Raw genomic sequence first — 24,110 nt, 5'->3', positions numbered from 1 at the left:
TATAAGTTTCAATATTAGGCTGCTTGACCGAAAGGATAAATATGTTTGATTTAAACTTGCCAGGAACATGTTGAGGTGCTTTGTGATGAAGTAAACAGAAAATAAACAAACTTTTTCTTCTTCTTACTTTTACAAAATCCACATGCAGAGTCAGATCTGTCCTCACAGGCTTTATGAAACTCATCTGTGTGAGTGTTTGCATGAATGAAAACACCTATTTGAAGTGTCTGTATACCACGTGTGCCATTAAGTATTTGACAGAATATGTGCACGAGACAGCCAGACAGAGACGGAGAGGAGGAAGAGTGGAGAGATGTAGACACATTTTTTTGTTTGCTCATGTGGATGTGGTTTTTCTGAGGAAGCACTTGTCTTGCTCTGCTGACTGAATTCTTACATGTAGACTACTCTACCAGCAAAGTCACATGAGCTTACACTGCTGGCCCGCTGACTAAAGTACCATTATACTCAATTACAGTGAAACTAATTATACTTACATCATAGTCTGCACTTACTCTATACGGGAATGGCCCCACAATGAATGGGGAATTTTCAAGTGATTATGTTATGCCCTAATAATTGGGAATTTAAAAGAAAAATAGTTTACACAGACCTATGAATTTATTAGCAATGCATGCTGTTTGTTTACTTGCTCAATAGGAAAGACTGTGGACTTTCAATTTGAACTTTAATAAGTATTAATTCTAACGGAAAAAAAGTGTTTATCTTAAATGTTCATGATATAAAGATGATGTGGAAACAAAAATCTGGGTTCATTTAAGGTCAGCATGCAAAATGAATTGATAAGACAATGTGTCTCTTCGTCTTAACATGCTCTTAACACACAATGTAATGAGGATAAATGAACGTAAATGCCAGAGATGTAATCATCTGACAGTGAGTCACCTCCAGACTTAAAGGCATGCCTGTGCACATGTACTGCCAAAGAGCCAGCGTGTTTTTGCCCGCAGACTTCTCACCATTCCTTGTAACTGGTCTCGTGACGCATCTGTTTCCCGGTCGAGTCCGCCCCCAAGCCGCTCGCGCTCGGTCGAGAGGGGCAGCGGTCGCTCTTCCTTCGATTTAAAAAATAAATAAAGATAGTTTTGTTTAATTAAATGAACATTCATGTCGATTGTATGGACCTGAAGTAAAAGCAATACCCCTCGGTGTGAGACAGGTAAGTGACGGTAAACTAGCTGCGTGTCAGTCTGCGGGAAAGGGAGATAGAGCCGCGGAGGTGGGCGTCGTGTGGTCAGTCAAACCGAAACCAGAGAGATAAGCAGGACAAACTGTAAAAATCTAGAGTAGATTTAGTTCTCAACGTTGTCTATAAACACGTAAGTCGTCGAGGTTTTCAAGTGAATAGTTAAAGTTGAATTTCTGCGACCGGGAAGTGAGGAGCGGAGCGGCCAAACAAGTGGCACTAAATATGCAACAGTTGTTGTTTTAATTGGCTCGAGACCAATTCATTCTATTTTCCCCACGAGCTATTGTAGGGCTACAGACTCAATACACTCAATACGTGTTTTTTTAATGTTTGTTAAATCCCTTCAATAACTTAAAAAGGGTTATTTCTAGCAGAGGAGAATGTATGCATTAGACATTTAAAATCTGTCAAGAACTTGCCTTTGTTTTCAAATGGGTTACATGATATGATGTTTTATTTAAACAAAATAAAATACAGTGGCTTTGACTTTTGATCCAAATATGAATCAGCGGTTTCTTGCTTATCGTTGTGCAGATGATTTTGTTTTATCTGATGTGGTGAGAAAACCTTTAAAAAAAAAAAAAAAAAAAAAAAAAAATATATATATATATATATATATATATATATATATATATATATATATATATATTAACTATTTATTTGTCATAGAGTAACCTAGTCCCATTGTTGATGGTCCTGACTAATAATCAACACCTCAAACACCTCAAATGACATTTCCTTGGCCACCATTTTATTGTTATCTCAGAGATGAATGACTCAAAACCTCAACAGGTAAATCTAAAACCACCTGCTGTGTTTTTCCACATGCATGGTATCATGTGGAAAAACACATCTTTTGTAGAAAACATTATTGACTGATGGATGGAAATATTTAGAGAAAAAGTGTCGATTCTTATAAAATTCTTCTAAAATATTTATTCAGTGCCTGAATAAAGGCTCTTTAATCAGACATACGACCCAGGTCAATTGGGTTGTAGTCATTTGTAATAATAATAATATATTTACAACTGTAAATGGGAATATGCACCACTAAAGCACATTATACACTGCAATTTAAGGCCCTGTTGTTGTAATTGTGTGCCAATAACGGGCCCCCTAACAGGGTAACATGATTGTATTTAGGTTTATTTTTCAATACAAAGTTGATGCAGCTGCTAGAATAACAAACAGTACATTAGCTTTGTACAAACATCATCAGTCAGTAACATGTCATGATAATCATGAATGCATTTGTGTTGTGTACTACTGTCGAAGTGCAGCTGAGCCTGATGGGAATTAGTAACCTGCCATGTTTGTGCACAGCAAACTTTGACCCGTCAGTGACGCTAGATTAAAGGTGCATGGTATTGTAAGTCGATGACTGTTTGTTGGGCTGCAAATGATTAGATGTCAACTTTTTGAATATTCGTCAACAATTTTTTAAAATCTATTAATCGGTTTGAGTACATTTTTAGGAAAAGAAAAGTAAATATTCACTAATTCCATCTTCTTAAATGGGAATATTTTCTACTTTCTGTGCTCCTCTATGAGAGTAAACTGAGTATCTTTGAGTTGTGGCCAAAACAAGACATTTGTGGACGTCATCTTGGGCTTTGAGAAACACAGATCAATATGTTTCATAATTTTCTGACCAATCAAATAAAATTAATCTAGAAAAGGGTCGTTATTTGTTTGTAATTGTTTTTACATAATTTTGAGGTGGCATTTTGACAAGCAGGTTGCTGTTGTGTTATGCTTTTGTGTTATTATTTGTGGAAACAGTCAACGAGATTATGTGCGTGTTACTCAACTAAGAATTTCTTTGGTTGACGACAGCCCGAGCTAACCTTCAGTTGTTTTTACCTCTGGCATTAATAAAGATGAGTTCATCTTGATTCCATTGTATATTGAAGGGAATTTAAGGCATTTAAGTATGTGTTTGAATGAGCAGTGTGTGGGCCCAGAGCATGTTGTCTGTCCATCATTCAGCAACAGATGGACTCAGTAATGCACAAGGCCTGTGATTTATATCGCTACTACTTTGGCTATTAGAGTTGTTTTCAAGCTTGTTTTCCTTTCATGTCTCTTCAGATGGATTGAGCCAAACCTATAAGATAATGGAGGGAGCTGGGCACAGGGGAAGATGGACAAAATGCACAATACTGCTCCTCTTCATGGTGAGAAAAAACTTAAGTGACTCACTAAATACACGAGAAGCTTCCTTGTGACGGACAAACAGCTTTTCCATGTACATTCATTGTATGTTGTGTGTTGCAGAGCATGTTCATCCCCACTCTGACATTGTTGGAGCCTTCAGAGGAGCACATGTGTCCACATGGGGACTATCCCGCTGAAAAGGGAATTTGTTGCAACAGATGCTCTCCAGGTACTTTGTGGCCTTCAGCCCAATGCGCATGATTCACAGTTGTATACTCATTTTTGTTACATATCGCACAGGCAGACTTCTTCTTCTACTATCAAATCCATTCTGCAAAGTAACTGTGTTTACGTGTGACGATCATGTCTTCCAGGTTTTAAGCTTGTAGAAAAGTGTAATGCTACGGGTCAGAGAAGTAACTGCAAACCCTGTCCTGATGGAGAATTCACAGACCAGATGAACTTCTACCCCAACTGTTTAAGTTGCAGGCGCTGCAAAGGTACGGCAACATTACCTTTAATTCTGAATCAGTTCTACTTCTTGTGATTGGTCAGTGTTGTATTAGGTAATGGTTTGCTTTGTTAATGTTTTTTTTAAATCTTTTCTGCAGCATCAAAGCATGATGAGGAGATATCAGCATGTAAAAGACAGCAAAACACAGTTTGTCGCTGTGAGGCCGGTTATTACAAGTTTAACATTGACTCAGAAACATACGAGTGTCGCAGATGTAAACAATGTAGACGGGATGAAAAGAAAACAGAGACATGTGAGTCTTGACACCTGGCAATGATATATTAAACCTTAGTTATGCTTATGCAAAATATTTTTATTTATTTATTCTGTGGCTCATCAAGTATTTCCTCAGTTTGGTTTAAATATAATGTTTCTTGTGCACAGGTACACCAGAGAAAAACACTGTGTGTGAATGTACAGAGAACTACTACAGAGCCACGGCGGGCAAGTGTACACCCTGCAAGAAGTGAGTGGACTAGTGTGTATCAGCTTTTGTACACACATTGTTCCCATGCTGCGGGTTTTATTTTGAGTTGATAATGGGGAAGTTGGTTTGTTGAATCGAAACTTGTGGCTCACTTCCGACTTTGTTAAATCTTTCCATTTGTTGGCAACAGAAGAGAGAAGTTACAACACACTTTAACTGGGTTACTGTTTTTTTTTACATTTACTAAACTGCTTACATAGGCATTTGAAAAGGTAATTATTCGAAATATAAAAGGGGCAGCATATCAACTCTCATCAGGCTAGGGCCCAAAAAGTATTTAATTCAGTGAGGAATGTGTCCAGTTATTATTTGTTGAGTAAACTGTTAAGTAGGTGGACAGACAAAGATATTTCTCTCAGTTAAAAGAGGAAATGGTAGGGGAGCCCAGAGGAACCATAATCCTTAGCTACACTCTTGGCTTCCTTTTTTTTTATATCAACTGTGAAACCATATTTATAGTGTTAACAATCAATTGTTTGAACTCTGGCTGGTGTTGAAGAAGGCATGGCTGTGTTCGTGGTAATCAATTCCTCTAAAGATCTGCTACTTCCTCCTTCATGTTGTAAAATGTCCTCTCTTTTCTTCACAGTTGTACAGCTGAGTGCAAACATCACTGCTCAGACCCCCCTGTTCTGAATACGGGAGGTGAGAACTTGTGACAGGGATATGATCATCTGACCAGTTTTTAGGAAGCATTAACACACTGGCACTATGAATTATACAATATCTGGCATTGTTTGTATATGGAAGAGAACATTTGTTATAGAGCAAGTACACACATAGACAACTTTGCATAACCTGTAGCGAACACTACAGCTATCTACTGTAGCTAGGAAGCTAATCGTATAATTATAGGCAAATGTGTCAGTTTTAGCAAAAACTTAATTGAACTGAAATCATTTTCAACGCATCAGTCCATCCATTTTATTTATTTTTAAACATGATTGCTTTTCTAACGTGTATCTGTCTCCATGTCTTCTTCCCTATGTGCCACTTCAGATCCTCATGCAGCTCCTACAATTAATGAATATCTTATCAACATAATTGCTGGAGTTGTAGTTGTTACTGTGGTATCGCTAATGCTGGTGGTCCTCATCACCTACGTGGCCACAAAACGGTCTACAAAGAAGAAGTTGCTGAAGCGAACCACCCAGCCATCGGACGTCTACCCAGACTCATGCGAGGTACACTGATCTAACAGTCTGTGGTTATCAGTGTTGAAGTCAAGATTCCTCTTCATTCACCTATTTTAGTGTTGTATACTTCATATATGTGTGTTTGTGTGAGTGTACCATGAGAAATGTCCTGATAAAATAATCAAACGGCATTACAGAGGGGAATTTTATGTTTGGGTATTGTTGTTTTTTGTCTATGAGCAATCACAGTAATAATGATAACACATGCATTACACAATGCACAGGTAGTTTAGCCATATCCCCGCAGCCGTGGTTGACTGGTCTTGAAGTAAAATCCAGAGTCTTTTTTGTCTGAGATCAAGACAAGGTTGAGTAAACCTGGTCGATTCTGAGGCAAGACTGAGAACCTAAAAAAGTGGTCTTGTGACCGGTCTCAAGACCAGGACCAGTTTGAGCACAATGACACTGGTGGTTACTTTTCTCTGCTGGATGTGCGTTTACAGTCTGTAACATTTAATCTGCCCTTGTCTCATAGCAAGTCCTGGTTCACAGTGAGGAACCTTCAGAGAACTTGAGTGTTCGGGCTGTTCCCCAAAGTCATGCGAGTGAACAGGAGCCGTCCAATCTGCCTGACTGTGTCCCCCTGGAAATCAGGAGTGAGTGTATTTTATACTATCCATAGCAGCAGCACATGGTCCAGTGTGTTTCAGATCAAACAAACAGAAAACTATTGTACAAACTCTTATCTCTTCCCCCCACCCCCCCCCCCCCCCCTCTCTCCTCCTTCCCTTCTTCAGTCCCTGACCTGATCTACACTGTGCTGGATCTGGTTCCCGTGCTGCAAGTGAAGCGGCTGGTGCGTTCTCTCGGTGTGAAGGATACAGAGATCGAACAAGCCGAGATGGATCACCGATCCTGCCACGAGGCTCACTACCAGATGCTGAGGGTGTGGGCCGAGAGAGGGTCACGTACCGGTGGAGGATGTCGAGGTAGAATGCTGCACTGGCCCTTGTTGCACGAGTTGTTGGACAAACTGAGAATGATACACCTGGGACAAGCAGCCGAGGAGCTGGAGACAAAGTACAGCATTCAGTAAATCTGCAACGTGTGCCAAGCAAAAAGCTTATGAGACCAAGTATTGTTCTCTGTAGAGACTCACTCACGGGCGGCCTCAAAGCGTATAAACTGTCACAGCGCTACCACCAGCAGGTTTATTTCACCGAAACCAGCGTCGCTGAGCACTCTACCTCTCCAATCACTCACTGAGAAGATGGGATCAAACTACTGAGAGCGACGGATCAAATGATTCACAGAGTGAGTCAAAAGAAAATTTCACCGATAAATTCAGCTTAAAAATGTAGTTAGATGAGAAGATTGATAGCACTCTCATTTCTGTAAATATGAAGCTACAATCAGCAGCTGGTGAGCTTATCTTATCACAAAGAGCAGAAATACAAGGACACTTCGCCTGGCTTTGGCCAAAGGAAACAACATCTGCCGACCAACACCTTCAAAGCTCACTCATTGCCGTGTTTTGTCTTGTTTGTTTAGTCTGAAGTGTAAAAACAACAGAGGGTATATTATGTAATATGTGACTGTTTCTCGTCCGGGAACAGTAACTTCCTGGAGTCTCTGCTGGTTGCCTGTCAACCGCTCATCTGGCACGCTCTCCCCCAGGAAACTAAAAGGTGTTTCACTCAAATCTTCAAACTATTATTATCACTGTGCAGAGTTGCATGCTGGAACTACTTCTTGTCTGGGGTCAGTGAGTTATAGAGGTGTAAGTGTCTTTGGAAATATGGGGGAAATAAAAGGTATTTTATGATTTCATTCTGGACTGAACTTTGCAAACATTTAGTTTTCTGTAATTGTTTTTTTTTTCATTTGAGGGAAGTGAAAAATCAAATTATGATTAAGTCCCTGCCATGAAGTTACTGATTTAATAGTAGTTCCTTGTTACATTGTTGAAACAGTTCAGGTGTTAGTTGTTAAGATTTTATGGGAACAATTACAAAACCAGGGAAGTTTCTAGTTCCTGGTGTAGACCAGATTCCTGCCACTTCACACCGGTTGTTCACAGCTCATTTGCATACTTTTAAGCCCCATCATACAAGTATTATACATTACTGTGAGAGAAAACGGAACACGCCTTGTCTCAGTCTGCTTTGGCCAAGTCAACTTTTCTAATACCAGTCTCAGCCTGCAGATTCAGATATAAATCAGTTGCAGTGTTATTCCACTGCACTTTTTTCCTGGATGAAACTATTACAGAACAGAACAATTTAGTGAGTGCACAGTCAAGTATACATATCAAATATATTGTGTTAATATCTGGTTCTTAATTAAATGTATCTTTATACTGCTATCTGTGTATTTGAATTGTGCCATCAATTTTTCAGCCATTAATATTCTGAGAGTGAATGTGGATAAAGAACTAATGTGAAAGAGTGTTGATGAGGATTTTATTGTGTATTTAACCTCAGCAGACAGCCAGTCAACATTCCAGCCTGAAGCTTTAAATATCTAATCTCATTTGTAACTGCTATATATTCGAATGCCTTTATTTGACCTGGCTTGATCTTTTGATCTTTTTCTTTTTTTTTTCCTGTTGCTACATTCTTTTCACTTCTCCACTTTCCCATAACTCACCTCTTCCCTGCAAACACTACTCAGCTTTCCGTTTTACGAGGCTATCAAACACAAACACAAACAACAAGCCAACTGCTGCTTTAAGACCTTTATTCCCCTCTTTAAAATGAGTTCCTCCTGTTGGCTAAGAGTGATCAATAAGCCTGATTGACATGAAACAACCATAGATCATTCTCAAAGAAATCCTTCACCACCTTCGCTCCACTGAGCACTCCGACCTGCGACACATTAACCAGCCCTGAGCACTGATTTTGTCGGCTGCAGAATCCAGTTGTTCCTGTTGGGCCAGTTGCAGAGAGCACGGGTGCAGGTGAAAGGAAGAGAGGGAGGGACCGCTCCAGGCAGAGAGAAAGAGGAGGAGAAAGATAATAGAAACCAAAGATGACTGTCTGAGACAAAATGGATCCAACCAAACCCAGGTACAGTCTATAATTTTTATTAATTAAAATCCAAAGCTGGTTGTATGAGATGGTGAGTCTGCAATACTAATGAGGATCAATTTACTTGATGTCTTCACTGCAGTCAATCTCTTTTACGCTGGAGCTGCTGTGTTGTTTCACGGACTGTCCTTTTGGCTCTTGTTTTGTTTTTACTGAGGCCATAAAACCAGGAAGCCTGTTTTCACGGACTCATTATTAATATTTGAATGGGTCTAAGTCATACAATTGCAAAATAATCTACTTTAATCTTTTTTGTGTGACTGCGGGACACAGACCATGTTAACAGGTATGACACTGATGAAAGCACTAGCGTCAGTCCTTTGATGTTTGACAGCGTAGCATTAGTGCAGTTAACCTGTCTGCAGTGTGTTTGCTTGTGTGAGTGTTTACTTTTAGACTAACTTCTAAAACCTGTAGAATGATGATTGTGAATACCAGTAACAGCAGTAGTCACACTGCACGCATGTATGTAGAATGTTTAAGCAACAGCAGTGCATTAAAATGGCACGCCTCTATTATCAGTACATGGTGAAATAATTCATTCAGATAGACACAGTAGCTCCCAGAGAAAGAGACACATGCTTTGCTGTAACTTTCGTCTGCAAAGGGAGCAAAGCTTTTTTGCTTTCCTGGGCCCTAAACTCTTGAATGGTTTCCCTCTTACTAGAGCATCCAATTCACTGAAGTTGTAATAATATATTCTCAAGACTCCCTTAAATTCCCTCTCTTTTCTTCACAGATACTTTTGTTTCTGTTTGAGAAATTCTACCTTGTTGCTCTTGTGTTTGTCACTCTCTTGTTTGTTTGACACTTAATGGTTTTGATTATGAAATACTTTGTAAGTTTTGTTCGTGCTATTTAAAAGCTGAGAATACCTTACAAGTGCAATATTATCAAGCAATTGAATATCTATAGGCCTCATCGTTCAAATTGAATTTGCTGATATTGAACAGGTTCCTCGAATGCTCTGTGGAAAACTGCAAAGTTCACTTCTGTAAATCTTCATTTGGACTGAAGTATTTTTCTGTTCAGGGGATCAACATATGGAACTGAAACTGAACCATCGCTGGGATAATTTCAAACTCAAGTTGAAGCAGTTTCGAAAGATTGACCATAGTCATGAATGATCTGGTGGATAATTCAGCTTTTGTTGCCTTCAGTGTTTGTTTACCTAGAATTTATTATGCTTTAACCCTGTAAAGAAAGTCTTATTAAACCTTTAAAATGATAACAAACCACATAATGTCCTTTCATTCAGTTTTCCACTCTGTTTGTCTTTCTTGTAAAGCCTTGTATTTATACAAGCTGTCCTCTGTGCCCTAACACACCTTATTTTGGCAATTAGTAACCCTGTGTGTTTATCCTCAGCCTTTCCTCAAAGGCACAGCATGTAGCCGCTGGGGGAAATGAGTCCCTGATGGGCGATCCATCGGTCCCACAGCGAGACAGTGTGGACGGGGAGAGGCAGAAGGATCCAGAAACCAGAGATTCAGATGTTGATGGGACGACAGCAGCTGCAGAGATAAACCATCACCACAGGGGGTCAGCAGACAAACACAAGTTCAATACGTTTGGCTATCAGGCAAGTGAAATGGGACAGGAATGTGAGGGTAGAGGCAGCCTGCTGTCCTGACATCACCAGTGGTGGAATGTAACTCCGTACATTTACTCAAGTTCAATTCTTAATTACAACTTTGAGCTACTTTACTTGTGTATTTCCTTTTACGGATGGATGGTTTCCTTGTATGCTACTTTATTCATCTACTTTATAAATCTACTTTATACATCTACTTTATACTTCTACTTTATACATCAACTTCACTTTTCAGAGAAGGAAGTGTGGCACTTTTACACCACTTCCTTTATCTTATCTCTTACTGATGCATTGTTCAGGGAAAAAAACCTCTCATGAAGTCATTATAGTTTGGGAGTCCTAAAAGTTATCTATTTTTGTTTTAAAAGGAAGTTTTTCTTTTCACCCTTTTACAAGTGTTTCTAATTCACTTCTAAATGATTGTTGTGCAGACACAGTGCCTTAATCTCTCTGGTTTTAGGATACACTCAAAAATAGTTGTTTTAAATTAAAAACAGGTCAAAATATTGCAATGCACTGCAAAACAAAGGGTTTTCTGACTCAGTTATAGGCATTAATGTATATATGCATGTATATTGCAGATTAAACCGCTCAAAACTCAAAAAGAAAATGATGCGTACACATTAATGCATCAGGGATTAAATTCCTATAATATATATGAGTCTATGAAAGGGGCCATGTGGCATAACAAGTTGTACGTTTGTTGCTTGATAGCACTTCTGTACCTTTATCAAAGTAAGATTTCAAATGCAGGTGCGTTTACTTCACATTGAGTATTAAGTGTCCAAGTGTTTAAAATAAGTAGGAAATTCAGAGTAAATGTGTGTTACAGTATCAGTGCCACTGAGTACTGCTCAGCGTTAAAACATCATGGGAGCAGATGCATAAAGTCCAAATTCGTCTCTTGCTCACTTTCTTTATCTACATATGTATTAAAATAATCTTGGGAATGCACAACCTGAAAATTGTATTTTCCCTCTCCAGAGGCGGACAAAGCAGAAGGTTGTGACTGACTTAGCAACAGTGAGTAAGGGAACATCTGCAGTAGCCAAACCCAGAGCTGCACTGAGACAGGTCCTGTTCAGCCAGGGAGTGTCTGAGAAGAACCCGACGTCTGAGGTATTATGTTGACTCCTGTTCATCACACGACATGGTGGCATGCTTAGACACAGATTAAGAATGACTCTAACTGTCAAACACCCGAAAATAAAACAACGGCAGCACTTCTAGTTCTGCTCTGTTGGCATAACTTGAAATGTAACGTCACAAAAATTCACTACAACTGTTAAGGATTCCTTCTAAAGAATTACTGATTTATCATGTAAATCAGTAATTTACATGATCCATGTCCCCCCTATCCTCTAATGTCCCCCCTATCCTCTAACTTCTTATTCTTGCCCTCTCTGCCTTGAACAACCCCTCAGGTTCGAGGTCAGCTGGGTATGTTGAAGCAGGATCTGGAGACCTTTGCTGTCCCACTCAATCTTAAGTGGAGGTGGAAGGAGGAAAGTCAGGGAACTACACTGGAGAAGAACTGGACAGATATAGTGGACTCTCATTCAGTACGTGCCCGTAATACATTTCTCAACCACATTTTGAGCTTCTCTCAATGTGAACAAATCTCATGAAAAGATCAAAACTAACAAGGAACTGCTCCTACTAACACCTGATACATTCAGTGTATTCATCTGTGCCATAAAGCTCCAGTGTTGTGCAAGGCTCTAAAAACATATTAATGAGCATCACCATTTTACTGGCTGACATATTCCTTCAATACCATCAACACGGGCACTGCAGTCTATTTGAATAAATCCCACATGATCCATCCTGCTGCTGTAAATACTGCATCAAATCCGCAGCTGAAAATTCTCTGCAACAAATGCAATATAAACTCCTGTTCTAGTACCATTTGCTAATTTGAAATTTAAAATTATTGTGCATTTAAGAAATACAAAATAAAAGTACATTTTGAATCTCCTGTTTTTAAAGATGTATGTCTATTATATGAATTAGTAGTAGTCTCTGGGCCTTAGAGATCCAGACAATCTGGGGAATTGGGATTATCGTTGTTCTCTTCATTGTGGGCATTGAGAAATATGTGGATTTGTCATTACCTTGAAATGCTCCTGATCTTACTGTAAAATACTTGCTCAGTATGTACATTTTACACATTCTTCAAGCATCTGTAAGAATCATCTAATTTCCCTCGTCTCTCCTCTGACTTGTTTGAATGATCAGACGATGTCTAAGATGCAGAAACACCAACAAGAGGCGCTGTGGGAGTTCGTCTATACCGAGCTCACCTACATCAACAAACTAATTATCATCACAGACGTAATGTGTCCCCCTCTACCTGCTGTCACAGTCTCATTTAAATGAAGTATTTAAATTAACATACAGTGTATCAGAGCTGAAAAGGGATTTTCCACAGGATGTTTACCAAAGCTGTGTCTCCTTCTCACAGTTGGTTATTGCAGCTCTTGTCAACCTGCACCAGCATGGATTTCTCCTGGAGGTCAGTCTGCAGAAAATACAGCCTCATCTAAACTGTAAACACACAAAACCTGCAGGCCTATACTCCACTGTTCTGCATACCACTGACATACATTAATTGTCATAACAAGAACATCCGTTCTTGCTAACACAGAGTACAGCACACCAGTGGAAAATGTAGCACAACAACAGATTTCCATTGAGAAGACGGAAAATATGACAAAGCAAGGGAGTTAAACTTTAACATTATGATGTTTTATTTGTCTTTCCTTCCTCCTGTTGCAGGTGACCCCTGAACTGCTTTTCTTTAACCTTCCCTCCATCCTCACCGCACACCAGCTGTTTTGGCAGGAGGTGATTTACCCCATGTTACAAGAAGTCCGGAGAACAGGCAAGCCCTTTGACCCCATGGCGTTAGAGACCGGTTGCCTGCAGGTATGAACTCACTGTTTGCAAGATGCATTACAAACACATTTACTGGTGTGTTTCTGCCCGTCAGTAGTACATTTACTCAAGTAGTTTACCTACAGACTGTTTTGTGTTGAGGTATTTAGGTTTCTTTACTACATTTCACAGGGAAATACTGAACTTTTTATCCGACTTAATTTATCTGGCAGTTAAAGTTACCAGTTATTTTCTGCAGGTAAATTATTTAAAAAAACAGAACATAAAATAGTTCAAACATAGCGACAACATGCATATATTACTAGTTAAAGGATTATTATGCATTTTTAAACAAAGTCTGGTATCAAGGAAGAAATATATAATTATATAAAAAATATCCTACACTTCAAGACTAGGTATTTCTCCGGCCATTTTTTTGTTAATCATGCCTTACAAGCCACCAGTAGCTTTCCCAGTAAGTATTCAGGTTTCTCCAGTGCCCTCTGGTACATTGGCTCAAAACTAAAAATCATGTTTGTGGATGTTATGGTTTGTTCTCACATAATCTCCCACAAACAAGCTGATCTGAATATAATAATGAGAGTGCTCCACCAGTTAAGCACTGCACTCCTATAACATTGTCAGACCGTTTTTATAATAAGAAAAAAAAATCAATGAAACACAGATGTGTTTTCTTTTTTATTCCATGCATTTTCTTTCCTCTGCATGCATTACCCACAATGCAACTCGACTGTGGATAGTTTTGTCGAAAGTACGGGTGTGGTGTTTTTTGTTAACATATGCAGTTGCACTTGGTGGAATGCATATCGTGAAAAAAGCCTTCATCCTCGATCATATTATGCACCAATTTAACAATGAGAAAAAAAATTACCAAAAAATCTAATCATCTTTTCTTCCTGGGAAAAATGTAAAGTCTGCTAAAGTAAACTAGGGCTACAAATTTAAACCAATAATGGCATCCATCCATCCATCCATCCATCAATCTTTAACTTTCAGCCACAAGGGACGTGTGTGGAGCAACAGTCCTCTGTCTACATTCTACGCCAGCCCACTTTTTAGTGGCCCAATCAAATGCTAAGGATTTTACTACACCACTCAAATATTCTGTGCGTCACAGTACAGAAAGATAATCTAACTTCCGTTTCACTGGGACTTTAAATAAAACATTTAATAAATGTAAATGTGATGGAGTTTTTTTTTTTTTACATTGTCATTAATCTTCTTTTTCTTTTTGTCCCCAGTTCCATGAGCGCTTTTCCTCCTATCAGCATTACTGCTGGGAGGAGGAAAATAACCTCGAGTACACACGCAGGCAGATTGAGGGCAACCCACATTTCCTCACTTATGTTCAGGTACGCAGCAGACAGCAAATACGTTCAACATGCACACAAACACTCACGCATGTGAGGATAAAAAACACATATGGCCTGACCTACTCTCCCACACAAACCCCAGTATTGCCACTGAGTGCGCTTGAAAGGAATTCAATGTAAGGACTTACTGTTCTATAGTTGATGGTGATACTTTGTGGTTTGTGATGTTTTCATAACCCTGTGGGTGACCACTTGTCAGACAAACATTTTATCTCTAAATGATTCAGACTTAACAGCGACTCAAAGTATTTCTTGTTCACAAAATTGAGTGAAGAACATTTATGGGAGTAGTGACTGTAAGAAAAGTGAGTCCATCAGCAGATACACATAATAGCAATGTGATAGAAACATGATCGCCTGCAATTAACAATGTTAACTTGTGCACTACGGAAAATGTGTTTATTCAACATTTTCTTTTTCACTTATGTCACACCATCACACTTGTCAACCTGAGTGGGAGGTGATATTCACATTTTACCAGGAAATGGTACTTGGTGGGCGTCAAAAACACATCTCACTTTTTTTTATTTGTCAAGGCTTTGAGTTATCAGCCCCCTGCCACTACTCCAATACTGTAGAGGTGAATAGAAAAAGTATGTTAACCAGGGTTAACCACAGACCCCCTTCAAAATGAATTGGGAACTATTTTCGATCAAAACTGGTGAAAACTCTCCACAGTACGAATTATAGCGTAACTCGGACATTGCCTATGGAAAGATAAGTTGATATTGAGCTTTTAAAGTTTAACCTTCAAATAGCTTTGAGAAGCACAAACAAATTTGAGTTTGAGAACATCAAAAATCAAACCAAACTACTGTTGCTGCTATTCAGGTTACTGTATGATGCTTTTGGGTGAACTGACCTTTAAAATTCACTTATTTTAAAAGACGAATTAATTCATGGGTTAAAGCCACTATGTGATGAAAACCAATTTTACTGAGGGTAATGCTCTTCTGTTTTGGTCCCGCTCAGTGGGTGGAGACTCACCCCCAGTGTGAGCGGATGCGGCTCGGGGACATGCAGGCCAAACCCCATCAGAGGATCACGAAGTATCCTCTGCTTCTCAAGGCCGTGCTGAAAACCTCCCAGGATCCTAATGTACAGCACACACTCAGAGGCATGGTACTAACTGCTTCTTGTTCAACTTTTTTCCCTAACTGCATCTCTAGAGTTATAGCCACGAACCCATTTCAAAGGTCATCTTGTCTTAAAATCAGTATAGTAATTAAAGGTTTTTGGTATGTGAAGGCCTCGTATTTCTCTTTCAATGCAGATTTTTGCAACAACATTTTTGGCCTTACTTTCAGTCTTATTGATGTCTTGAAAACATTGATGTCAATATGGAGGGCAATGGCTGCTATCTTTGTCAAAATGTTCAATTTTAAACACTATATTTTAACCCAATGGAAAATGCGAGATGGGTTGAGAAGAATTCCACGGTTATATATTCCAACATGTAGCCATTTAAGGATAAAGTCAGCATATGTCATTAGTCGCAAAAACGCATTTAACGAGCAAACTTCTGATTTTTAAATGATTTCATAACCTGAGAGAACAAAATGTCTTCACAGTATTGAGAACATTGTGAAGAGATGTTTCAGAATTTAATACGGTTGATAAGATGTCTTCTGCAAAAAGGCTTATCTTCACTTCTGTTACAGATTTTAAACTTATCAGTGCAGAATGAGCATCTAGGCAAAGTACAAAAAGCATAATTGTAACTAAAATGGCTCAAAAGCTTACCATGTGTCACTATTTATTGTGTTAAACAATATTCAAAATGATTATCAGAAATCTGTGTCTTGATGAATTACCTTGGTTAAAATGTTCTTGCAAAAATGTTTAACATATTCCTACTTAAATTAAGGAATGAAATAGGAACTTTTAAATCATCAAAGCTCTTGTATTCACCACAAATTATTGTGTTTTCTGCAAAGCAACAAAACTCTTTTCAACCATCTTCTTCTTTTCTCCTCTCAAGTTATGCAGTGTAAACCAATTTTTGGAGAGCATCAATGACCACCTGAAGTTCAAAGATGAGCAACTCGCTCTCGATATTTCTGCTCAGAGGGTGGAGGGATACGAGGTGGAGTGCATAAACGAAGATATTGACAAGGTAAAATAGGACTGTTTCCTTTCTCTAACAATACTGAACATTATATATTTCTGCCAAAATAAACTGATATTCCCTCTAATATCTTGTGCAACTGACAGCATGTCCGAGAGATTTGTCAGTTTGACCTAACGAGCCCCATCAGAGGAGTAGGCTCTGAAGTCGTACGCAAGCTTCTGCTGGAGGAGAACTTGAAGATTCGGGAGAGAAAAGACAGCAAGGTGAGCCGAGCCAATGTGCTCAATTACTGTTAATCCACTGTATCTCTTGTCACTGCTTTTTTGACTTTCTCATGTTTCCTCACGCTTGGTATGGTGCAGCTCGAGGTGGTGGCTCTACTTTTCTCTGATGTCCTTCTAATGACCAAAGTCCAGAAGAAAGGAGAGCGGCTGAAGGTAGTTCGACCTCCTCTGGCCCTCGACAGAACTTATTGCATAGCACTGAAAGATGGCTGTGAGTAACACTTTTTTTATGGACAAAAAGACAGCTGGATTTTGTATGAATATATTATCGATTCCCATTATCATTCCTCTTCCTCCTCTCTCAGGTTCATTTGTTCTCGTGGAGGTAGGGGAGCTTCGGAGTGCTATTAATGTCTACATATTTGCAGCCAGTACCTCCGAGACCTGCTCCAAATGGGTCTCCACCATCCACCAGGCGAAGGTAAAAATGTACATCTCTGACCAAATCTTTTAAAATGATAGAAGTCCAATTTTACTTGCTGCCATGTGAGCCGCGTCTTTGGTCAGCTGTGTCGGTCCATCAGTTACTTTGGTCCAGACTGAAGTCAGCAACTATTGGATGGATTTTACAGGCATCCATGGTTCCTAGAGTATAATTCTTAAATACTTTGGTGATCTCCTGACCTTTCCTCTAGCATCACCAGGAGGTTCACATTTCTGATTTTGAGTAAAATGTCTGTGCAACTGTTATGTTACGGTCAACATTATACCTGCTAAACATCAGCAATCATAGCTTTATGTTAGCATACTAATGTTAGCATTTAGTTTTGTGTCTAAGTATAGCCTCACACAGCCACTAGCATGGCTGTAGTAGAGTTTCAGTCTTGTTATATGAAACACAATTGCAAATAGCATACTTATTTTGACTTATAATTTGTGTCTATATTATGTTGTCAGGAAACACTGTGGAACCAGAGACAGGCTGAGAGTAACAGACAACTGGAACATTGGAAAATCCGGCAGCTGGAGGCCAAACCTGTCACAGAAGCCAAGATGGATAATCTGGAGACAGAAGAACAGCCTTTTACTCAATCAAGACGGGAGACTTTTGTGGATGAATTTACTGATGAACGTATCATCTCCCAATCAATAAATGGGATGTTGGCATCTGAAGAAGCAGCGGAACAGTATCAACCTCCAGATGGTGAAACCATGACAAATTCTGTTTTAGCTTTTTGGCACTCCCAGCCAAATGTCAATGACCGTAAACTAGTGCATAAGACTGGTTGGCAACAAGCAGTCAATGGATATGAATGGATAGAAATGGGAGTGAGAGGAGAGGAAGAAGAGAAAAGGGGACAAAGAGTTTGGAACTACAGGGCACAATCTGCTCCAAATCTGGATAATTCCCATCATGGTATTGCAGCTGATCCATTACAATACAATACTACTGGACCACATTCTGTCTTATATCCAGATGTTGACTATCCAACGGAAGAAGAAAGTTCGATACACCTTCCTGACCAACCAGCAACATTCAGGGAGGAGCCTGAGCTTTTAGGACTAGCACAAGAGGAAGAAATATCAACAAATAGGGACTCAGATTACCAGTCTGTGAACCAGGACTCCAGGAGAAATTCCGACTTCAGCCACTCTGGAGACATGGAGACATCTCCAGAGGCTTGGGGTTGCTCCAAAATTTTGAAGTCACCCGGTTTACGCAGGAGGAGGCCAAACAATACCCATCAGGGCCCCTCTTCTCAAATATCTGATCAGTTCTTCCAGGGCTCAGGAAAGACAAACAGCTTTTCGTTCTCCGACTCAAATAGCCACCTGAAAAGAAACTCTCTTCCATCTGGGTCAGAGTCAATGCGGGTGCTAAAGCTGGGCTCCCTGAAGCATAACAAAGGGATGTTTTTGAACATGCATGATAGACTCTCTCCAGACCCCCAAACATTGTCTGAATCTGATCTTCCTGATCTTAACGTCTATAACAGAGTGAAAACCCAAAGGAGGGCCTCTATTCCTATCATCATCAATGAAGGAGGCTATGGACTTGGCCTGCCCACCGGTAGTCTGAACACGTTACCCCATGCAGAGGATGCACCTCTCCAAAAACCAATCAGAGACCACTCAGCTCTGGAGGGTCTTTTGGAAAGAGCCAAAGAGAGGGATGGATTTAAAAGAGACAGAAATGTGAAAATGGCCAATTTGAGGTCAAGGAATTCTCCTTCCCCCTCGTTTTCCACCACACCTTCACCATCGCCCCGGGATGGAGACAGAGAAACAGGGTGGGAAGAGGAGGAGGTGGCGCTGATGAGACACCGAGCCCGCACAGTGAGTAAAGGATGGAAGGAGCAGCTGGTGGACGGAGATGAAGATGACAAGAGGAACAGGTTAGTTTGACATTGTCTTTTTACAGATTGTCACATGTATTTTTTGGTTTGATAATATTAACACATTGTTGGGGTAATTATGGATTTGATTTTGAATCCTGAAGGAAAAAGTTTCCTTTGCACAGTAAAAAGCAAAAGAGACACAACTTAGACCAGTCACAACCAATTTCATATAAAGGATGTACATATAAACAATAACACGAGAAATGAGCCAACCAAGCAGTAAATACAATTGATCAATTAATACAAAAAAAACATCCAAATGATGCACCTCCTGGAAGAACAATGAAGTAGACAATACTTGTGAAACTAAAGCTTTAAAAGAATGTAAAAAATGCCTCCAGTATGAGAGAAAACATGCACTTCATTCATAAAATTTAAATCTGACTTAAGAGCGGCAAATAATGTTATCTTTACAATTAGTAGTCTCGATGTTTGTACCACAGAACAGGCATATTTCTGGACGTGGACGATATAGAACAAGTAGAGCATTGAAAGCCGAGCAGCTTCCCTGGGGCTTGTGTTTATTCATTGTCTTGCTCAAGGACACTTCAATAGGGTGGATGCTTTCTGACAAAAGCCCAGGTTCTCTTCAAGTAAAGTCAAACAAGTTGGGTGTTGTTTGACAATAAAGTTTGAAAAGTCTCCATTTACTTCCTTTGGTGCAGATCTTTTCATCATTATCTCTGTCTTTAAATAAAAGTCACATTTAGTATGCAGCAGGTCCTCTTGATACTTTGTTCTGTGTTGTTTAAATTTAATTGCATTCCCCTTAACTGAGAATTTTTTTTTCAAACTGTTAAATCTCTACTATTTCAATCACTTTTCCGTGTTGAGTAGGTTGGAAATGTTCTGTGATAATGGAAACATAAAGTTACCCTGTGTGTTTCATGTTTCTAACCTCAAAACACTATCTGCATCCTTAAGTCGTAATTAAGTATATTAATTAAATATCATAAAAATCATTTGAATGTGTGTGATTTGTTTAGATTGTGGATTGTTTACACCACATGACACCGAAACAGTTTCGCCAGTTTTGCCTATTTTGTTAGTTTCTACTAATTTAATTACTTATGCTATCAATATGTTTAAGAGCATAATTTAAGCTCTTTGTCTATTTCAATATTTTTGTAACACCATGCATCAGGTATTAACTACTGGTTTGTGCATGCAGGTGCTTTCGGGGGTATTTTTTTGACTTTTTCCATTTTTTTTACAAATGGAAAGGCTTCTTAAACAGAATTTAGTTAATGTAGTTTAAAAAAAAAGTAATAAAATTACAATGCGTTATCCCCATTTGAGTCAGTGTGGCAGCTCTTGAAGGAAATGTTAACCTGAACACATACATTATTCAGTAGTAGGGAAAGTACATATAATATGTAAAATAATACATTTTGACCTTCTGTTTTCATCTCTCTCCTTCTTTAGTGTTTTCTTTACGGACGGAGTAAATGTGGACTGGTCCGGTTGGTGCTTTGATGATGATGAAGTCATGGATCATTTACACCCTGGAGATGAAGGGTTCCTGGAGGGCATCAGCCGATCTTTGGCCTCCTGGGATATCCCCGGACTTTCAGAGCACGAGGGCAGGGAGTATAGTCATGTGTAGCTCTGAAGCTGCACATCAGAGTCCTGCCCTCACTGAGTGGATTATTATGCTAAATTTAAAATTCAGTCCGTGAACGTGAACTACAGAGGGCCAGATTAACAAGGACGGTAGGCTTCATTTTTGTAGTGAAAAGCTGAAGCGTCCAAAAGACAAAACAAACATCTTTCCAGCAGTTTGGTAAAATTCTAGTTTTCCATTGACATAAATGTATTCAGTCTAAATGTTTGGCCAATAATGATTCTGGAAGCAAAATTAATGTATTATATATTTTTTCAATAATAAAGAAACATGTGGTTAGTTTTTTTATGTAAATATAATTAAACATTATTTCTATACATGTATAACATTTACATCAGTAATAATGTCCCATTTCATTGACCTGTAAATTACAGATTGTGTATATAATGTAAAAATGAACAAGATGTATTTCTGTTAAATATACTTTATTTGTAAAACATTTTCTTCTCAATATGTTTACATAGAAACACATCTTCACATACAGTATATAATTGAAAACAGATACAACAAAAATAGCAGGATAATAAACAACATTAAAAATTCAACAATACTGCTACACTGTCTGCTCTGAAAATGCAGTATTTACAAAAAATTGTGCATAGAGAAGGCTCCCAACATATTGCAGATATGAAGAAGATAGATCTCACTTCAGTTTAGTTTGTTGCGATGAAGCTGCTTTAATGTCTTTAGTTTTTCATTTGGTTTCTTTCTCTCTCCTCCCGCGCATTTGAGATGGTATGAACAATTGTCTCCAGCGCAGGGTACTGAAAGATCCTTTTCCTCTGTGGAAAAATATTTGCAAAGTGTCATTAATTTGGTCTGATGTATGAACATATATCGTAATATCAACAGGCATTTTTTTTCGTTTAATACGATTTCTTGCAAGCAAAATTCTGGAATCAAGTAACATCTCGAAACAGAGACAATACATTTAATAAAAATTAAATGTTAGTTACACAAAAACTGTCTTCTTCCTTGTTCGTTTTTGAACAATGGTAAATTTCCGAAGATATTTACCCTTTGGTGATTCTTGTACATCTGAGCCAAGATCAACAGCAGAACAAGGAGGAGAAAGCTGAGACCAACCATGGCAGCAGTGTTATGTGAGACACCCACAGATTTTTGTCCACTTAGACGACCTGTGGGAAAAACAATATAAAACAGTCAGGTAAAAGCACAATAGGATATTTTTGCATGGGCATCAATGTCGGATTATTTTGAGTACATTAATTTCACACAACAGAAACAGAAAAGAAAATCCAGCGTAGAGAACTTACTCATCAGTGGAATGTGGTATGTTACATTTCCCAAAATGCCGTCTTTCCCGTAGAAACGACATGCCCATTCGCCCTGGTTCTCCTCGGACACTTTGCTGACACTCAGAGTTGCCCCCTTCTGGATGGACCTAACTGATCCGGTGCCATTGAGGTCGTAGACCACATGAACCCACTCATAGTGGGTGACCTCGCTTGTGTCTGTCAGTTGGCAGGTCAGCGTCGTGGGGCCTTTGTCCTTTGATGGGATGCTGCTGTGAACTGAGAGAAAAACAAGACAATCAAATATAGTGTTGATGGCAAAAAAAAAAGATGCAGTGCATTCAACTTAAACTGAACCCATGTAAGCTTACTTTTTGCAACGACAAGCTGCATATTTCGAGTCAACCGCTGTCCTTCTATGCTTCCAGAGCATCTGTAGCTGCCTTCATCCTCCAACCCGACTTCTTTCAAACTGGCAGATTGATCAGAGGGGAGCTGAGAGAACAGCTTGGAGGATGAGAAAGAGGCAGGAAGGCGACCGGGAGCAGGTTTAAAAAGAAACTCAGGTCTCAGTTTCTCCCAGACGGGATTAGAGGGGATCAAACCAGGGGAGAACACACAGGGGAGTGTGACTGCAGATCCCAAAGCAGCATACACTTTAGTATCGTCTTTGGATGGGTGGATGACACCTGTGGGAGAAAAAGAGGGAAAGAGGAGAAGTTAAGAGAAAAAAGGTAAACCAAACTTAATTACTGAAGATACTCTCTTTTGCTCAGAATCTTACCCTTCACAGTCAGAGCTGCCGAAGCTCGCACCTCTTTGCCCTTGTAGTCCACAACACAGGTCCAGTTTCCAGTCAGTCTTGCGGTTGCCTTTTCCCTCACAACATTTTCAGTGGTACTCCTGTTTGAGGCGATTCCAGTCTGAGGCACAAATGGGTTGTTGTTCAATGTCCACCGAACAGAGGCTCCGGGAGGCCACGGAGTCACTTTACAGCTGATCGAAATGTCGCTCCCCCATGTGGGAACCAAGGAAGAGACGGACACTGTGAAGGATACAGATAAAGATGAGATTATTGACATATATTACAACGAATTTCATGAGTTTATTTGTGTGAAGTTGATGGATTTACTATCTCGGCATGCCTCATTGCTGCTTTATCGATTAGTTATTCGGCACAATCTTCGCCACTGATGTAATAAATTCACGGAGTGGAGAAAACAACTGGGTTTCTTACCCTCAGTGATTCTGAGCGTGATCACTTTTACAACGACCTGGTCTCCATTTTCCACCGTGCAAGAGTAAACTCCTCCATCCTCCTCCCTCACGTTGTTGATTTGCAGGCTGAAATCGCCTTTTTCAAACTGGGAGTGGGGGCATGTAACGCGTCGTTGGGTGACCTTTGGATACCAGCTAGAGCCCCAGAACTGCAGACCACTCCTTTGCCTTCTCCAAACAGTGCTGTGGACGGAAGGTGTCACAAACAAGTTGAAGGAGGGATAGTGAAGCTCAGGAGGGAGGGAGGGAGGCAATTTGTGGGATATGTGGGTGTTTCCAGCTGGACAGATGAAGTAAAACAGTGAAAAGGATGTAGGCAAACAAAAGGTTGTGTCTTACCCTTTGTGGGCTTTGCTCCATTGGATGGCGGGGATAAAGGAGTACAACGGGTTACATTTACAGGGTAGCACCGCCCGAGAGCCGGCTACAGCAAAAACTTCCATTTCCTCACATTGAGCCGCTGCAGAAGAAACAAGAATATTCACTTTAGAAAGAAAATGTGCAAAAAAATAGATGCATCTCATGGAGATTGTTTCACCAAAGACAACAAACATTGAAGTAAAAAAATCATATATTTACCTCTCAAAAGAAAAGTGATCATCACAAAGATGAAATACTCTAACGGCAGCATTTTGTTGGTTTTGTTTTTGATTTATTTGTTACAACGTTTCCACAAATTTCCCTGTAATCTCTGTCCCCTTCTTGAATCTCTATCTGCTCTGTTTTCCAATTCCAACAGTCTTTATTTTCTTAATGTGCTCTCCGATGTGTTTTTGTGACTTGAGTCAGTGAGGTATTTA

General features: G+C 39.5%; 3 protein-coding genes across 3 annotated transcripts; 2 read left to right on the top strand and 1 right to left on the bottom strand.

Moving 5' to 3' along the window:
• Positions 1-1,040: 1,040 nt before the first annotated feature.
• tnfrsf1a (tumor necrosis factor receptor superfamily, member 1a) lies at positions 1,041-7,952 on the top strand. Its single transcript, XM_079227742.1, has 10 exons — positions 1,041-1,180; positions 3,302-3,387; positions 3,488-3,596; positions 3,742-3,867; positions 3,979-4,134; positions 4,266-4,347; positions 4,958-5,013; positions 5,368-5,552; positions 6,040-6,160; positions 6,302-7,952. Exons 2-10 carry the CDS (start codon positions 3,328-3,330, stop codon positions 6,598-6,600), a joined length of 1,194 nt encoding a protein of 397 aa, XP_079083868.1. The 5' UTR covers positions 1,041-1,180; positions 3,302-3,327; the 3' UTR covers positions 6,601-7,952.
• Positions 7,953-10,934: 2,982 nt separating this feature from the next.
• Positions 10,935-20,771, top strand: plekhg6 (pleckstrin homology domain containing, family G (with RhoGef domain) member 6; the record flags this gene model as incomplete). The annotated part of the gene is made up of 14 exons (XM_079227278.1): positions 10,935-10,940; positions 11,172-11,306; positions 11,612-11,749; positions 12,426-12,521; positions 12,652-12,702; positions 12,966-13,115; positions 14,327-14,437; positions 15,431-15,580; positions 16,440-16,574; positions 16,673-16,792; positions 16,892-17,024; positions 17,119-17,234; positions 17,711-19,149; positions 20,578-20,771. The coding sequence occupies 14 exons, from the start codon at positions 10,935-10,937 to the stop codon at positions 20,756-20,758; spliced, it is 2,961 nt and encodes a 986-aa protein (XP_079083404.1). The 3' UTR covers positions 20,759-20,771.
• A 686-nt stretch (positions 20,772-21,457) lies between these two features.
• On the bottom strand, positions 21,458-23,753 carry lag3 (lymphocyte activating 3; the record flags this gene model as incomplete). The annotated part of the gene is made up of 7 exons (XM_079227277.1): positions 21,458-21,558; positions 21,794-21,915; positions 22,054-22,311; positions 22,404-22,721; positions 22,817-23,077; positions 23,270-23,493; positions 23,650-23,753. 7 exons carry the CDS (start codon positions 23,751-23,753, stop codon positions 21,463-21,465), a joined length of 1,383 nt encoding a protein of 460 aa, XP_079083403.1. The 3' UTR covers positions 21,458-21,462.
• Between the last annotated feature and the right edge of the window lie 357 nt (positions 23,754-24,110).

The sequence above is a fragment of the Taurulus bubalis genome (genome assembly GCF_910589615.1).
Source record: "Taurulus bubalis genome assembly, chromosome: 12".
Classification (NCBI taxonomy): Eukaryota; Metazoa; Chordata; class Actinopteri; order Perciformes; family Cottidae; genus Taurulus; species Taurulus bubalis.
The sequence above is the reverse complement of the archived record's forward strand: the minus strand, read 5'-3'. Positions and strand labels throughout refer to the sequence as shown.